Here is a 19,014-nt window from a genome sequence, read left to right on the forward strand (position 1 = left end):
AACGTTTGCAGCATTTTACAGCATATGCCATCACTTTCTACGTAAATAGAAAAATAAATCGGAATCACAAGATACGATTTTCCTATGCGACGGAATTCTGTCCTCCTTAGTTTGTATTATATTCGTTTGTAAAGTTTATAGCGTTTCTGAGAATTAATGTAATCTTCTTCTACTATGTATTCAACGGAATCGAGAAAGAATGAAAAGATTTTCGAAGAATATTTATTCAATAAAATTTTGATCCTATGGAAATGGATTTCCTTTTATTTCATTTAAATTTTCCAAACACATACTAGATTGACCTGTTTGAAAAGACACGATGAAAGATTCTTTGAAGTTTGAAGAAAAAAATCAACCAATTTCCACGTGATATATCGCGAAGGGTCAAGCAATAAAACAGGTTGAAAAGAGGTGTGTCGAGCAACAGCACGTGGTGTTTCGCGGCAGAGGCTGCGTTTCCCACGCGTGGGGGATGACAGGGGTGTACACGGTCGGCCGATCAGTGGGTAGAGGGGTTGTTTAGAGTGAGCGAAAGAGAGGAAGACAGACGGTAAAAGGGAGGAGGAGAGAGGCGTTGAGGAGGGGTTGAAAGCACGTGGTGCTGGCGACGCGCGCCTCTCCAGCTACGGCTGGCTGTATATCTATCGAGCTTTCCACCCCCAGCATCCCCCCCACTTGTTGTGCTTTACCGTGTTGTGTTGCTATGTTGCCTTGTGTATCGAGAAAGTTCAACGCCGGCTAGACGATGTTTCCCATCCAACACCGGCCGTCAGAATCAACAGGCTTCTCTCCTCTCCGAAAGTCGCTCGCCTCTCCTTCCCCTTTTCTCTCTCCTCGAAAGGAAGGATCGAAGAACGAAACTTTTTCAACAAGATTAAAATTTCATGATACGTACAACGTGCAAGTCAGGGGAATAGAATTTTGATCGGGACGAGAAAAAACTGGCCACGACAAATCTCATTTCGAGATTTACCAACGTGGCCAACTTTCTTTTGATTACGTCGGGGACGTTGCTTCGGGAGATCCAATATTTCTTTTTTTCTCCATATTACCCCTTCTTTTTTCGAGAAACTATCGTATTATCGGTAAGTAATTTTGGAAATTTCCTCCGAGGTAGAAGAATTAGATGAGACGTCTATTTTATGAAAACTAGTTGGCTTTTAGAGAGAATCGAGAGAGAAGAGAATTAGAAACGAAACTTTTCGTTTGCTAAATTCGCGAGACTCCAACGGTACCCAGTTTCCTCGACGACGTCTGCCGATCTTCGACCAGCAACTTCGTTGATTATCGAAAGGGTAACGTACAGCGATGCCGAGTTCTTCAAGGGGATGTATGATTATTGAACGCCCGTTCTCGGTCGAATTTTAAGGGCGGCAACCCTAAAGGGAATATTCCCGCCCTTCATTTCCTACCGTTTGTTCCAAACTTTTAATTTCGACATCAATCCCAAAAGCTTATATTGCAATAACTTTCAATTTACATTTCAGAATCAATCGCTTAGGCCACGTGTGTTTTCTGAAATAACAATCATTGTGTATATTCATACGTAACAATGGAAGATAGAATGTTTAATGTATTCGAGATGTGTTCAGATGTCGACGAAGCAATTTTCGAAACATTCGAAAATGTAGTCCACCATCTCGCGGTAAATGGCAGATTCGGGGATACGAGTGACTACCCCGAAGGAAACATCCCCCGAGATCTTTAACTCCGTAGTCCTTCAGGAGCTGGCGGGTTACTTGGTATGCAAGAAGTATAGCCATTCATCTCCCGATCTCTGGCAAAGGCCCGACCTCCGGATATAAATTAGCTTTTGTTTAGCATTCAATGCAAGCCGCCTTTTCCACTGGCCATGCCCTTGCTTTTGGCTGATCCACGGTTAGACAGCCACCTGCTCGAACCACCCTTGGCAATACGATGCAATTAATGTAGCCACTGGCTGCCTCTAGGTCGAGCCAATTAAACATTTGCGACTGCTATGAAAAGGAATCGCCCCCGACGTTAAAAGGGAATTAAATTCCCGAAGGTATCGGGATCGGAATTCGACGTAAAAATTTCCGTTTGCTACATCGTCGAGTACGTAAAAACGAAGGAAATGGAAAAAGAATTTAGTTATCGATATGTTGAACAACTTTCTACTTCCGACAGAATCGCTTCGTTGGAGGATTTTGAAATTTATTTAAATCCACACACTTTTCACGGCAATCTGTATTTCCGTGGCAAAGTCAGGAAACTCTAGAGTGGCGAATAATGAAACGTGCGAGCCGAACGGCTGAAAAATCCTGCGAGATAAGCGAGGAGACCGTAGAAACGTCGAGTACGTGAGGTACATTGTCCGTCGCCGAATCTAGGAGGTTTAATCTATCATTACGCGGCGGAGAAGGAACAACCGTCGGGGGCGAAAAGCCGCGGTAACTAGCAGGGAATAATTAATAAATGCGAGGATGCATTAGTATGCGTGGTGTAGGATGAGTTCGTGCGGGCCGTGAAGTCGAATGAACGCGGACGCGAAACTGTGTTTGAGGAAGGAGCGGAGAGTCGCAGGAATTATAAAATAATAAAGAGAAAATTACGTAATGTGAGGATCAGATGAGAATTAGAGGACAATGAAGACGGGGTAAACCAGCGCCGTCTAACGGGCTAGACCACCTAAAGGGGTGGGGAGGGGGTAAAAAATAGGGAAGGGGAGAGGCGAGCAAAGGGATGGGAAACGGAGGTCGAGGACCAGACGTCTTAATGTCTGCATCGTCGAGAACGCGTCCCTTGCGCATGACTATCTCTCCGTGAGCTTACATCTTTCCGATAAGAAGCTCCGCTTCTACGAATAAACTCGACCATTTCTAAATTCTTGTACTGCCACGGACTCTAAATTAATAACGTTACGCAAACATATACGTAATGGAAGCAATCTACGAGGACAGGATTTTTCCATTTGAAAGATCAATGGAATCTTTGAGATTTCATTAAAGAAGCGGTAGCTGGAGGGAATCGCACGAAATTTATCGGACACGTAGGAGGCGTGATCTCGTTCGCCTCGCCGCTAATCGGGCTTCCTAATTAGTAGTCAGGCGACGTATACCCGGCTGCGACTTTGTAAATGGTAACAATGTTATGTAATTAGGTAAAAAGTTCTGTAATCAAGAAGTAGATCTTCTCAGGCAAGACTCTCTCTCTCTCTCTCTCTTTCTCTCTTTTCGCCTCGAACCAGCCCGCCCCTCTCATTCGTATTAAAATAGTCCCGCTAGGAAAGCGTGCGTTGTGCCCTGCATATCTTAAAACCCAGGGGTTGCGAGGGAAGAGACAGGAGCTAAGATCCGCCACCCCCATCCGGTTCTGATTTTTCTCGCGATTCATATTGCCCACGGACGAAAGAGCGCTGCGGATTACGTTTCGAAGGAGATCGTAGCGTTTCAACCCCCTTTTAAATTTCATCGATATTTCCACGCGCCGAAAAAAAGGAAAAAAAAAGAAACATTTCCCATCTACCCCTTGGTTGGTGAGTGTACGTGGCGAGCGGTTTATAATACCGTCGCGAAATTCACCGAGTTCTAATCGCGTCTGCCGATCGGTCGCGATAAATTCAACCGCCTTTAATTATTTCGCAAGGCGCAGAGAACCAGCGCGGCCAGTTTATTCGAGCGGTTACGATGTTTAATGAAACAGGATCGAACGAGCCGGCCAGGTATAACGTTTGCACGTGCACGATCGACATTAGTCTTCCTGATATCATCGTATCGGGCGAGAATCATTCGCGAAGTCAACGAAACCAGCCGAAACTGTTGACGTCAGTCTTTCCAACGACAACGTACGTTTGTATAGAGTCACCGATGATCTCATTGTCCCGTACTCACATACGTAAGCGAACTAGCCTGCGAACGTTTTTCGCGCGTGTATCGTGGAATCGGGCTGTGTTCCTGGCAACCTATGCGCGTTTGTTGGCTTCTTAGAAAGCGACGAATACGTGTTCCAAGTCGCATGCATAATATCTCTTCTACGGGCATCCTCTTCCCGCGCCTAGGCGAATCATCGCTCGTCCTTGTGGAAAACGTTGTTTAACTTTTCCTTTATCGAACACGGAAACATTGTAACGTTACGTTAGAACAGCAAACGTGGTAAAAGAAGTAGAAGAATGGCAGAGATTTAGAACGAGTAATGCGGAATGTATTGAAACGATAGTCTTTTTGTACGCGTGCCAATACACGGTGGAATTTAGGTTCCTCCATCTATATTAGTAGTTCTACCCATATTTCGAATTACCTACAATTATTTAAATTAGAATCATTTTTCACTTAACTGAGAATCATTCGAATTCTCAAAATTGCACTGTCGCAAATCTATAAAGTTTCTATAGAAAAACGTGAATTAGTCGTTTCGATTATCCTGGTAATTCTGGTGTAAAATATATGGAACGAGGCAACATCGATTTCCAAAATGTAGAACAATCAAAATCATCCTACCTACTTTCGATGTAATTTTAAATCATCGAAACTTGCGATTAGGATTATTATTCTTTTATACGTCTCGCTATAGTATCTTCGTTTCGACGCATTTTAAACGAAAGGTAAACACGATACCTACGATTTTTTCGAAGTTCGCATGAAAAGTTCTCGATGAAATTGGTACGTTCGAACGTAGAAATAGAAGACAAATTGTAAGTCTGATCGCGATGCAAAAGCGATCTTAAGCGTCTTACATGATTGCGTGCAGCAAGGATACGTACGATATTCGTGGCAGTGTATCGGCACACTGACACGCCGAAACGAAACGATTTCAATAAACATGCTTGACGCACACGTACGTGCAAAGTGGCACGAATGGTTTTTTCCTAGAGCCAGCTACGTGCGTGGGCGGCATCGACTTTGCTTCCCTATCGCACGTAAAAGCCAAGATAAACGTTATTTATTTTTTTTTCTCTTAACTGTGTGTATACCAACTGTAAACTCGTGTGGGTGTGATTCGCACGTTGTGTCGTGCGCATAAGCATCGGTGAATGAAGACGTTGTATCGCAATAAGACGATACGGTTACTATTCGATAAAATTAAATCCAACGATACTTGAACGCGGATATTGGCGCCCGGATCGTCGATGTAAATCGCTGGTAAAATACGACGAAGCTGGTTACATTAACCACGTTGGCAATTGCGTGTTACGTTCGTTCCTCGTTGCTTCGTATCGCGTACGATTTAGATTGCACGTCACTCTCCGTTTATTTAACTTTACCAGCACGCGCATTATTTGCGTTACAATACAACGTTTACGTCACGGCCCCCCTCCCGCCCCTCCGCCCTGGCATTTCGTGAAAATGTGCATTCTTTTAAATAACGATATATCAAGTTGCCGTTTGGCTCGAGTACATGGGTAAATAAACCGTCTAAACGATCCAATCGCGTCGTAATGCAAGTTTCACGCGCATCGTAGCGATTACGTACGCAATTCTATTCTTTCCTTCGTGCAAGACAAACGATTCATTGTTCCTTTGTAAGAGGCGATTACGTGAAATATAAAATCGAAAGTACTGACGCTGCCAACTCTCGATTTGACTAAATCATTCAATTGTATATCCCCAATTGGCGACGATTGGTACGAGGGATCAAGATCGAGAGGCAAATCGGCGAAGAAAGGAAAAAAAGGAGAAATTACTTCGGGCGCGTAAAGTTTTCCCTAAATCGTAGGACACGTTTCGCTCGTTAAGGGTCGTCGACGGATAAGTAACGACGGCGCCGGGCGTCGGCGGAGTGGTCGGTCGAGAGAGTAACAGCAGGAATGGATGGGACGGGAGTTAGATGGTAGAGGACGCGGTAGCAGGCTGGAATTAAATAAAAATAAAACGCGAGATAATAACGTTAGCGAAGGAACCGAGAGCCCAAGACAAATAGCCGAGGGAAAACAAAGCGTATTATAAATACCGGGTGACAGGACGAGTTGGTGCGGCAGAGCGAGTAGCGCGAGCGAGTAAGAGGGTGGTTTTCAACAGGACCGAGGCGGCCAGAAGAAGGAAAAATGGGAGGGGGGGGGGTTGGTTGGTGGTTGGCAACGACGACGACGACGACGACGACGACGACGACGACGACGACGATGATGACGACGACTACGAGAGGACGGTAGTGACCGTGTCGTGTCCTGCGAAAAAGGGAGAAGAAAACGCTCGGAGAAAAGCAGCGAACGATGCCCCTCTAGCATTTTTGCTACCTGCGGACACAATGAGTGGCCGGATTTCTTTTTCCGTGGTCGTTACTCACCCTCCCACCGAGGGATAGTATTCTTATCCAAGCCGGAATTACAAATTTCAGACACCGAGCCCTTGTGTCGGACAGGATTCTGACTGCGCGTTATATTCTCCTCCAAAGTGGCTTTGCTTCGCGCGCTCTTCTTTTACAATTACCCTATCTACCCTCTCTACCCTTTTCCTATTTTATTCACTCTCTTTCCCCTCTTTTCTTCCTCTCCTTTCTCCGCGTTCCTCCCTTTTCGTTCTTCATTTATTTTTTGGCGTTCGGACAGAAAACGGACGAAATACGTATGTATTGTGGATTACTCACACTGGGACGAGCGTGGCCGCGCGGATTCAGCTGCCAAGGAACCGTCGATGGTTGGAACTGTTCCTTTCCCCACGAACCGTTATCGAACGGATTCTCACCGATGTGTCCCTGCAAGAGAAACGTACGATTAGCATCAGCATTGTTTTAGATCCTCCAGAAACCTGTTCTTTCAAACTTCCAATCAGTCACTCCTTGATTCTCACCGAAGAAAATCAGAAAAAATTAGAAGAAGTTACATGGATCGAAGAGAAACTCGGTGGAATAAAATCACGCGACTCGACTTCTTTTTTTTTGGTAGAACGAGTCTCATTAACACGAAGAAGCAACTTCGCTCTCCGACAATTTCGCGGGAAAATATTTATTCCTCTCGCGGTATTTTCCTCTGGAGAGGCAAGCGAGCGAAGCCCTCTCGCGAAGAAAAGAGACATCGATCTCCGGGAGTTCGCAGTTTCAAAAGTTTTTTTCCTCGATGCTCCTCCACGCAGCGCCGAGCTTATTTTTGTAATATATTCCGCGCCCTCCGCCGCCCTTTCTCGACTTTGCACCCCGTAAGCCTTATTTTTCTTTTAACTTTATTTCTAACCTAGAATCCCGCGACTGCGAGAGGTGGCACGCGCATAAATCAGCCGGTATAATGAGAACACTTCGTCTTCGGCCGGCTCGCCCTCTCGCTCGCAGACGCATCCCTTACGGGCCGCCTATTATATCATTCTTTACTTCGCCTGTGGATTTCTGCCTGCCGCGATTATATTAATATTCGTTCGCACGACTCGGGACTTTGCCCTCGATCTCGTCTGCCATCCACGCGATTTCGATGCGTCCATCACCAAGGGTGGTTTTCCTACCCCTCTCAAAAAATTTCTGTTCATTCGATTGCTCGATTCCTATGAAATTTTTGGCCTTGTTTTGTAAGATTGATATTTCGCGCATACGCACAGAAAGCAGTCGAACATTTGTACGCGTTATACGAAAGATATTGAAATTCCATTAGCGCTGTTATGAGTCTCGACTACCATGCTTATATTTGGCGCGTAAAATTTAAGTAAAACCGGAGTCACCCACCGGTGGGCCACATCTTCTTTTTACCATCAGGTGGCGTGTGTTTCACGCTATATACGTTTCTAATTTTAATTTATAAAAATGCAATTTAACGAAAACTGGAATAAAAGTCAAATATTATTGAAGAAGGTACGAACGAAAAATCGCGCCAGCGTGTTAAATGATTCTTACTTGACGCATTTTAGCGTTGGCATTATTTTCTTTTCTCAAGAATGAAAAATAGATCGATGGGTATCCATTTCCATAGCACAGTGTCGATAAAAATTAAAGTAATTTCAGAAGGTACTAAGTTGAATTGTCATTTCCGTTCAACGAATAAACAAACTTTCGTTACAACGGTGCGACTGTTTTAATAGTCAGAGCCTATTTTAATGATTCGTTAGCATGGAAGAACGAATGAAGACCGAGTATCGCAATTAGCTGTATTGAATCAGAGGAATTCCAGCATAATCAAAGATCCGTGGAATTAATCGTCGTTCCTATTACGTCCGATCGAAGAGGCTACAAATCAACGACTTGGCACGATTATTTTCTCACGAACTGTTAGGACGAATCGTCTAACAATCGGCGAGAGCTAGTCGTTCTGCCGTTTTATTCGACCGTGCAAAGAACTTGTTCCATAAGCGGCAAGGTACAAGGTAGAAATAAACAGTGGCGGTGGAAAATAATGAACCGGATAGCATATATAAATACCCCAGCGGCTATTGAAGTACATTGTGCGCTTCATTTGCATGAGGCAGCCGCGTTCTCGACGCGCAGCTGGACATACACGCGACAAAAGAAACGCGCAAACAAAACACGCAACGCGGCCACATCGTCGTGTGCCACGCAGTGGCCTAACGTTCCGCGTTCCACCTTCTCGACCGACGGTGCGTCCGATGCCATCCGGTATCAAAGCGAAACAATGTGTCCCTACACTCCCTTGGCTTGTAACTTATGCACACTTTCAGTCGTCGTGTTCGTTGTTCGTTCGTCTTCGTCGTTCCTGTCTGTCCCACATACCTTGTTTTCGATACAAAGTATGCTGGATGCAATTAGCTTGAACGCGATTCACGACGAGAATTTGTTGCCACGTGGACAGATGGATGGATTAACGAGCGACGAGCGTGAGAGAAGCGCATAAGTTGCCCGATTTCGACGATGCGTTGATAGCGTGCACGTTGGCGGAGCGTGATGTACGATAAGCGAGCAGCATCGAGCGATCGACTTTTACGTTTGTCAGATTTGACGGATCTCCCATTGGGAGTAGAAACATTTATCCCACAAATAAATATGCAGAATACGAGATAAGAATACCGGATGATGATATTAAGAAAAAATTGTACGCATATTCGGAACAAGAAAAATTATGCAGATGTACTGTGGAGTAGAATCGAGTGGCAAGAGGAATCTTCATGGGCGGTGAAAACGTAAAAAGGATATAAAATTAGTATACAAGGCGGCAATAAAAACGATGATCGACGAAGATTACTCGGGGAGTTCTTCGTAGGACACTCTCTGACGAAATGAAACGTTTTATCGGTCGGCCGTGTCTACAAAGGGAGTGTGGGGGAGTCGAGGGGGTTGCGGAGGAGCACGACGGGGGCGCGAGAGCCAGTGATTGTAATCATATTTTCAGAGGGACGGATTTATGCAACGCACCGCGCCGTCTCTGTACATAAAACGCATTTAAAATTCTCCAGGCAGCCAGGAAAGGTGGCTCCTGTCCCTGTCGATAGAACAGGCAGCTGGGAGAAGGGAGGGGGGTCGTGGAGCGCCGCGGGGGTTGTAATTGGCAATATCTATCGAATTTTACAATAAATCTCACCGAGCCCCGAAGGAGAGCCCACGGGGGTGGGACGTAGCAATAAAACACCGGGTAGTATCGCGAGGGGCTGCCACACCATGCACTTAACGACTTATCTTATCTTGGAATTAGGTCGCGGTTAGAACTCCTTTAATCCGGGACCAGCACGAATGCCAACGATGTATTCGTTGCTAATTATAACCCGCAAATTCATGACGGTGAATGATTAATAGACTTTTGCGTTTGTTTCTTACGCAGGAAGAAACGGAGGAAGCTTCGTATTAATAGAAAGATGGCCTGTTCCAACGTCTTTCTGTCTTTTGTCAAGAAAATTAGAAATATGCAAATTCGTTGTGATTCGAAGATAAAATGGTACGAAAGAATCGAAGTGTTTGCAGCAATGTGGAGACCAATGTTCGAATTGTGTTTGTATCGAAAGCGTAATAAAGGTACAGGTTCCGTACTGAAAAGTGCAAAGTTCATTATTACGGATATTAGTTCGCTATATGAATTTATAGAACGTTCGAAAAAGTAACTCGATTTTATTTCTTTTTTTTATTTGACTTCGTATCGATGTACGTTGGTTTACTCAAATTTCTGGAAAATAGGGCTACATATCTCTATTGCAATAGCTGCTACAAATGGTAAAAAAATTCGAGATAGTTCGGCTGAGATATCTTTTGAAAACACGCTTTCATTGGATAAATGGCTGAAACGACTAGACCTTGGAAAAACAGGCGTTAATATTTACTCTGATTCGTGGCCTTAAACGATCCACCGGAGTGATGCAGTCACAGTCGTAATTAATGTTGACTTCACAGTTTAGAAAGTGTCCTTCCCCGCGCAAAGATAATACAATCTTTTCCATGAAGCGTGACGAATATGTATAATGTAGGAAACGCAGGAAGAATTGTATTCTAGAAAATACTAAAAATCTTTCTTTTACAAAACTCGCAATAGCCTTCGTCCAATGTTACCTATGAAGCGTGCGTGAAATTGTACGAACGACAAAATTCACGGGGCAAGCAAATGGGTAGAGGAGGAGTTAAGAAATTTCCAAACACACGAACGGTATTTGTGGCCCCGTCGATTTTTATCCTCGGCCGTTAAGTCTTGTAATGCCAGCAAATAGACGCGAGGCTCGAGCAAGCGGTCGAGCAAACGAGTTACAGCCGTGGGGCCTCTAAAAATAAATATGTTGTTTATTCACAAGTAAACCGGATGCCGTTGTTTGCTTTGGAGCAAATTGTTTTGTTAAGTTTTGCCGTCCGAGAGAGCGTGGCCTCGTGTGTGTGTGGGTGCCGTGTCCTCGCAGATGAGGAGCGAGCGTGTGCGCGAGAGAAACGGTTTACCAGGAGGCGGGAGAACAAGAAAGAGTAAAAAGGAAGAAAGAAAATACACGTGAAGTCAACCATCCTCTCCTCTGTCCGCGCTTTTTCCGGTACGTTTTGCTTCTACTGTTGCTAGATGCCTCCAGCTGTACGCAGATTCCCAATACGAATAACCGTTTGACGCAGCGTGAACAATTCCATGATCGATGAGCCACGAAATCGTGAATACAATTAAAATTATCCGACGGTGAAAAATTCGAGCGAATAACTCGATTGAACGAACAGAAAAGAGACAGCGAGATAGAAAAGAAGATAAAAGAGAGTGAAACGAAGGTAAAAGTGTTTACCAAGTAAAATCAAGGAAACAATTTTTGCATGAACGCTACTTTACACCTTTCCACTCTGACAGGACGAAACTTCGGGCGAGCATTTTACCGACATAAAGCGGTAAAATCCTACAAAGGCCATCACACAGAGGCCGAGTTACACGAAACCGTTCTCAAGACCAGAAAAACATGAACACGAGAGAGGGCCGCGAGAAAGTATGGGGAAGGGGCAGGTCGGGGAAAAAGGAAGAGAGAGTCAAAGAGGGTGACGGTGAAGAGGAGGAACAAGAGGTTGGAGAACGCCGGAGGAAGAGTCGAGAACAACGGTTGGGCTCGTCTACGGGTCGGGCTAATTACAAAACACAATTAAAATGGTATCACGAAAACGCGCTAAGTAATATCGTTTCAACGGTGAGTCGAGTTTAACCGGACACCCGGTACAGATTCGTAGATTAATGCTCTTTAATAAACAGACCCTACAACACCAGTTGTACACCGGTGTTTCTCTCGTCCACTCGCCTTTATCTGTTCGTTTTGCTCCGTTTTCCACGTCCACCGCGCGAAAACACGAACAAGAAGAGGAAAGAACGCTTCACCTTCGCTTTTACCTACGCGTGTAAATGCATTTTCGTCGCCTTCTCTCGTGTCACTGCGAGCCAAGTATCGTGATTTAAGCAACGTACATAGCCGCGAGCATATCTAAGTTTCCTCGCCACTTTGTACACAGTGACGTAGCCAAATTTGACGCCAACAGACCATCGTCTCGAGATTCTTCTTCAAGAGGGAGAAAAAGTTTGATTGGAATATGAATTAACGCGTTGTCCCGACTATGTTGCGTGCAGGCGAACGCCGTGCCTTCAGGCGAGTTTCTGGACATTGTACTTTCACTTTTATAACGAGTTCATTATGTGTGATTATTTATGGTAAACGAGCGTGATCGGCTGACACGCGTTTTCACAAGCGGATTTGCATTCGCGTATTGGGATCGGAGATGATCGTTGGAGACGTTAATTTTCTGATATAAATGATGGGATTAGAGAATTTTGAAATTGATCATAAATTTGAGAATTCTTATTATACCTCACGAAGAGACGTGGTTGGAAACAAGGTTGATGCTAATTTCGTCGAACTTTCGACGATGGAAACGAACGATGTTCTTCGATACCATTAGTCAAGCTAAAATTATTTGTGGTCGTTGACGCGTTCATTTGCTGACAAATACTTTTTCCCCAATTCCGAGTCGAGCGTTGTCGTCACGGCGAGACACTTGATTAAATAATTTGGCAAATGTAAATAACATAACGCGTAAATAAAATTAACATGTGTGTTCTAATACGAATATCGAATTTCTGAAGCATGATCGATACGCCAATGAGAATTAAAACAGTATGTCTTCGAAAATAATAATTTGCACGAAAAAAGAAAACAGCAGATAAAATATGAGTAGATGAAGAAGTCTAGGCATCTAATATATTAAAGTTTCTGCGAATTCCGAGTAATCCTCGGTGTGAAAGTAAAACGTATGGCACGAGGCAAAACTCGGTTCCTTTATGGAAAAACAGTGAACGAATGGGCCAGTCACATCTGTCAGCTGATTCTAAGAAACTGTGAACCTGACCAGTTCTCGAGAGGGCAACAGCTTCTCCCAAGGCCACGCGCTATGAACACTACCGACTGACTGTTGGTGTCGTAACCGGGGTTCCGATGACGAAAACTGATCCCTAATGGAGCCTCGAGGGAAGCTCTGTTTCTTCTGTTCGAATATTTAACAGACGTCGCTGAACGCGAGACCACACGTATTACCATTATTATATGTACTTCACCGAGAATGAAAAAGAGAAAAGAGGAAGGAGAATTACGAGGTAATTACCGGGCGACTTTTTCCACCGGTTCGTACCGGTATGCAAATTTGTATAATTCGCCGTACGATGATACGTTATTTAGGCTGACCTAAATGCTGAATCGCAAAAGGGGTAGACGACAGAGTAGAGTTTAGTGAATAACCCCTTCTACAGTAGGTAGTCCGGTAATCTCGCAGCTAATCTTGATTTAATCCTTGACACAAGCGCTTAAACGTTTCACGACTAGAATTAAATAGCACTATTTAACACGGTGCCTGGGCGGATTTACGCGGCTGCACTGTTAGATCTACCTTTGCAACGGGACGTCACGAAAAATATTGAAATTAGAGAAAAACGGGAACATTGTTCCGATAATAATCCACGCAGGGCAAAGTCGAATTGCCAAAAGTTATCAAGTTTTCCATACAAGTTTTATTAGAAGTTTTTAAAATTTACGTTGTCCGTTTCGTTCGGTACGCGGGTCCTACGTATCGTATTTAATAATAATTTTTATTACGTTCGGCGTACGCATTCGACCTGTGTCTTTTGGCTATGTAGCGGAAAAAAATGGCAAACCATCGTAGATATATAACCGGGGACTGTAAACGCGGGCTATATGTAAATATAGCATGATACATTGGATACTCGCTTATAAACACCCCATTTTTATTCGGGTAACGTTTCGCCACCCCGCGACCGGCCTCTCCCGAGCTCGTTCACCCCCATGGTCCTTAGATAGCACCTCTTCTCTTCGAGAATAACGAATCCGCAACCTATTATTTTTGAGTTTTTCCACGGCGTCACGCGTGAGAACACATTTACGAAAATTCCTTCGAAAATTGTTCGCATATTTGCAACAAGATGTCGGTGAAATTTTAAAATTTCTTTAGGAGAGATCGCCAGGATATGACTATCGTTCAACGACGAGTTTATAGTTCAACGAGTCGGTTCGTTTAAGGGAATCTCTGTTTGATCGAGCGTCCCTTCGATGAAAAGGGTCTCCGTGATTTGCCTGATTTTTTCGCACGACCGCTTCTCAATCTCGCGCTAAACCCCACGAGGACCGCGTTGTATACTTACGAACAGATATTTCATTTGGAAAATCGGACCATCGTCGCGCAAATAAATTCCTTGAAAAGAGGAAAGGAGAAGAAGTCACGAAATAACTGTGTGGTAATGGTTGCAAGGTCGTCACAGAAAATTCTGTTCGCCTGGTGTTACCTTCATCCTGCGTAAGCGGAAGTTGACACCCTTGGACTTGATATTCAAGAAGAATTCGATGGTGTCCAATTGAATTTTTAGCCTGGTTTACAGGCTGGGCGACGAGGCGCGCTGTGATTGGCGTTGATTCGACCGCGACCTTTTCTCGCACGAATAATATTCACACGGGTCATCAGGCCTCTTCAAACATGGCAAGAATTTCCCTCCTCTGCATGAAAATCTCGGAAGTTTCCATCGAAGCAATGTAGGATGCGATAACGAAGTTAATTTCGTGGAATTAAAATACTTACGATGTTAATTACTTTTAAGTTCAGCAGATATGATCGTTAGCGGCTATGCGTTATGCTGTCTGTTTACTATTTGTGATTCTGCATCGTTCTCAGGATTCCATGGGAATAGCCGAGGATCCGGAGAATCCGACGCTATAAAATTCGCATAATTCTTGCCGCGCCCTATCATTCGTAATTCGAAAAATTCGTAATGCAGTTACACACGAGGATTTTATGTTCTCGTCGGAAATTACGGAACGTGAAAGAATCCTGTGATTCGTTCCGTGAAACTAAATATAATTGAGGTACTTCGTAGCTGATGATACGATCAATTCGGTAAATCGTGTCCATAATTTTAGTTCTTGTCTCATAGTGTTAGCTACGTTTAAATCGATAATTACAACGACTCCTAAAGAACCTTCTTCTTTTTATATTTACAACACTTTATATTTTACAACTAAAGGTAACGATTGTTACTTCTTTTTAATTGTGTTATCTTAAAGTACATCTTTTCGACTTTCTACATAACAGAAAAATCGGAAAATCAACGAGATTTTGTGGATCAACGAGAAGAGTACATATTGATTAAACTCAGAATACAAGGAGAAAAAGATAACTGGAAGAATTTAGGTAAGGTAACGAGAGGCAGAGACGTTTCGACCGGCGATAAGATGAATCGTGATCGTTGCGCAAATCATAATGATCTATCCGATGGCAAAATTCCTGCGACACAGCGTGGCCGAGGTCACGTAGCCAACGTATATAACGAAACGGGGCGACGCAGAGAGTATAACCCGGGGAAACTGTGTATCTCCTTAGCAAAGTCGACGTAAAAATAATGGCGACGGGGCTTACGCGATTATTTATTATTTCATATACAGGACCGAGTCGATAACGGGCACGACGTTGCATTAGCATTTTTTTGTTGTTTAAAAATGAAATATATGACCTGTTGTCGGCGAGAGACTGGCTCGGCCTAAAGTCGTCTCGCTCGAGGGGCTCCTGATCTCCAAATAAGTGGCTATACGCGTTCCGGAATACTAAGTCATGCACGGAAAAACTCTCGCGAATGCGAGCACGCCGCTAGACCTGCAAAGTATCGCGATGCCTGCGAAACTTTCGTTGGAAAATTGTAGGTTTGATAGAAAAATACGCGCGAGGGTGGAACCAAAATTTTTGTAGCCAATGGTGAAATTGCTGGCGAATTTCAACTTGAACGCTGGAATTGTATTATTGGAACATGAACTGTGGAAATCGAAATATTTGAAATCCAGCCTTTTGAAAATTTGAAAGTTCGAATTTCATCGTTGCTTGTGGATTCGACCCATAAAGTTGGAAAATTTTAACGAATGAAAAAATTGAAATTTTCGTTTCGGTTCAAGGCCTATCAAGCTGATTCGAACTTTTTCTAATCTATTAGCTCTGAATCGATGAATCACGCAAAACTTGGCGCAATAATTAAACGCCATTTGATTACGCGTCTCACGGAAGCAAGTAACGGCTAGGCGATTCACTCAGGACCTCTCAAGCAGGGCGTTCGTCGGTGCACAGAACGGTGTTATTATTTGGAGATCAGACCGAGGCGAATATCTAATTGTAGTAACGACCACGATACGTAGCCGCGCCATCTGGCATGCTGTTTTCTCGCGCCGATTTGAAACTGTCTCTGACTAGAACAGCGTGGTATCGTTACGTGGCAGACAAAAGCTCTGCGACTGTGCATTCGTGGGCCAGGGTAAAATCTGTGAGGTACACAATCGCTTTCGTCGCTCCTAAACTGTACCAATTACAAACACTGGCGGCTTCTCCATCCCCGATGTTAACTAAACACTAAATACTAACGACACACATCTACACCGTCGCCGCCAAAAGGGGCGCGGTGGCTACCTATAGGATGTTCTATCGTCTATCCGTAACCTCCATTCCACTCTTTCTCTTCCTCCTCTGTTTCTCTGTCTCTCATCTTCGCACACCGGGCAACATTTAACGGAACGAATGTGTGCTCTGGCTTGCATCGCGAGCTGTTGATTATTCGTTACTGCACTTAGCTGCGCCGCGACCGGCTACGATTTACCGAAGATATACTCGTATGTGCCGCTACGGAATTCATTAACCCCTTCGGCGCTACAAACGGATCCGGTACGCTCGTTACTCCGTACGTGAGAGGCCCGTAGACACAGCCAATGTGTTTTCCATTTTCTTGCAGGGCAACTTGCTTACTACCGAGTACCGTCGTTGTTGTAATTGGATACAATGGTCATTGAATCACGGTTTGATCAATGACGGTATTGTGATACTTTCCTCGAGTGTGGCATTTTTTGTAAATCAAGAACCCATTGCTCGTAGGAAAGGAACCGGCAAGTGGAGAACATTTTCGAAAATTAGAAATCTCCTTTTCGTATAAATACCTGCTATAGTCTTGCTTTTGAAACAACATCAATGAAAGTATTTTGGTGTTTTCGTTGGTATTTCTTTTCCACACGAGGATTTATAGTTATATTTACTCGTAGAAGGAAAATTAGGAATTGAGAATTTCCTTTGGAAGCTACGAACTTTCTTGAAATATAAAATACTTGGAGTCTCGTTTTTGAAATAATATCGATAGAAGTATTTTGTTATTTTTGCAATATATAGTATTTTTCTAAGTTCTCTTCGAGTATATGTAATCCAAAATGAATATTACATATATTTATATTTATTTAAAATATATATATTTTAAACACTTAGTTTTATTATTCAATATATCTTACTACTTTTTGTATATTTCAGAATTTTCATCAGTGAAACATTCTAAAATTTAAAAAAAGCTATCTAAATGTACACAAAACGTAACGCAGAAGCGAGAGGAATAGCAGAATCAAAGGAGAACTTATCACTCGTAGAAAAGGAATCAGGAAGGATTCTTTAATTCTTTTCAAAGTTACGAACCTCCTGAAAAAGTAAATACTCGAAATACTCGATTTTTAAACCGCCTGTACGAATAGGTAACAAAAATCGGGATACATGGAATTAATTGTCCCGTTAAACCCTGGTTCCCCGAAAAGTTTGCCCAAATGGTGATCGCACTCGAACGAATCCTTGTCGGAGTATTTACATTCGACGGACTTCTCGGCTGGTTCCATCGGATTTCAGAATGGACTCGCGGCAGCCGTCCGAATCCTCTAATTAAATCGACGAGGCAACGAACCGTTCCCGACCGGTCAGTCTATTTCCAAAGGCGCGTTAATTAATCTTCAGGCTGGTGTTTACCCGCGACCATGCAAGAAACGGTTTGTTGCCGCGAAGTTCGCGGAGGAATAGGCGAAACACGTTAGCGGCGAGCAGTGAATTGCAAGATTCCGTGTTTATTGCATTTAACGGATGGCATTGGCCGTCCGCATGCAACTGAGGTATACTAAGCGGTTACGTATATACTGATAGGCCGTATAGCGGTATACGTAAGTACGTACACTTGCTTCCAAAAATACGCTCGACGACCGCCGCACGCTGCAAGAAACGTCACGCGATTGAAATCGCCGGGGTTGCGAAGAGAAAAGTCCGATGAAGCATGGATAACGATAGCTTGAAATAAATTTGATATTTTTACGAGTGTTTCTTTTCTTAGCGAAAGATCCCCTGATTCGCTGATATATTTTTCATGCAAGCTATCGATAATAGCTTGATGTATTTAAAGGTACGTAGTTTCTAGAAGTCGACGAGATCCATTTTATTAAAGAAGTATGAAGAACCTTAACTCGACGCCGTTAAAAGAACCAATGCGTATCGAGCAAAGTTTAATACGCAGATAGATAGGCTTTTGCGAAAGAGTGTACAAGTTGAAATAACTATGCACACGATACGCTTGAACCATGGTTGTGGCCCTCGAGCTCGTCCGCCACACCCTCCCATTTCTAGTATTAAATCTGACCCGATGCAACCCCCACGTTATGCTTTATAGTCTATGCCATACACTCCCGGTGCACCCTGTACGTGCACGTGTAGATACCTGCTAGAAGATGGAACGCGGCCATTCGATATCGTGCAAAATTTACCGTGTAATTCGCCTAAACGCTACGGACACCGGCCACACGGACATACGTATCGTACACCGTGCGCCTTCATTTGCATACTCTGTGTACGTCGCGTCGTGTCGATAACTTAAGAGCAAAACGCCACTACCAAGAAGCTGATCCTTCTTTCCACTCTCTGATATATCACATTGCCAAGTGAATGGAACTTCTATTGCATCCTCTCGATAGACACGTGCGTTTAACCGGAGAACCCAGTTGAAACTAATGTAACGAGGCATAGCACAAAAGGAAGAAGAGCAGGACTCGATGATGGTCGAGAAAAATCCCAAGCATTCCTATCGTCAAATTTACGAGCTGACGACCACAACCACTTCCCCTATGCACGGTGCAACTTCGCCCCTCAGTTCGACTCCTCCTACGCGTCTCGGTTTACTGTTTTACTTATTCGCCAGCAGCAACTGGACAGCGAAGATACTTTGTATATAAATTTTGGTTACCGGCTCGGCCACTGCCTCCCAGCCGTTTCTCAGCCTCTGGTAGTTTAGTTGCGTTGCGGTTTCGACGTTCCGGCAGATTCCTACTTCAGAGAATAGTAGTCAACTGCTGGCGCAATAGTCTCGTGCCACGTTCC

The 19,014-nt window shown here is 43.8% G+C and overlaps 1 protein-coding gene across 12 annotated transcripts in view; it reads right to left on the reverse strand.

Moving 5' to 3' along the window:
* LOC126872385 (forkhead box protein P1-like) overlaps positions 1-19,014 on the reverse strand; it is a 215,616-nt gene that overhangs the window by 117,184 nt on the left and 79,418 nt on the right. For all 12 annotated transcript variants that reach the window (XM_050632271.1, XM_050632277.1, XM_050632270.1 and 9 more), the window contains exon 2: positions 6,541-6,648. In XM_050632271.1, coding sequence (XP_050488228.1) covers positions 6,541-6,648 — 108 coding nt within the window. The remainder of the gene's footprint in view (positions 1-6,540; positions 6,649-19,014) is intronic.

Source organism: Bombus huntii, chromosome 13, assembly GCF_024542735.1.
Source record: "Bombus huntii isolate Logan2020A chromosome 13, iyBomHunt1.1, whole genome shotgun sequence".
In the NCBI taxonomy this organism is placed as follows: Eukaryota; Metazoa; Arthropoda; class Insecta; order Hymenoptera; family Apidae; genus Bombus; species Bombus huntii.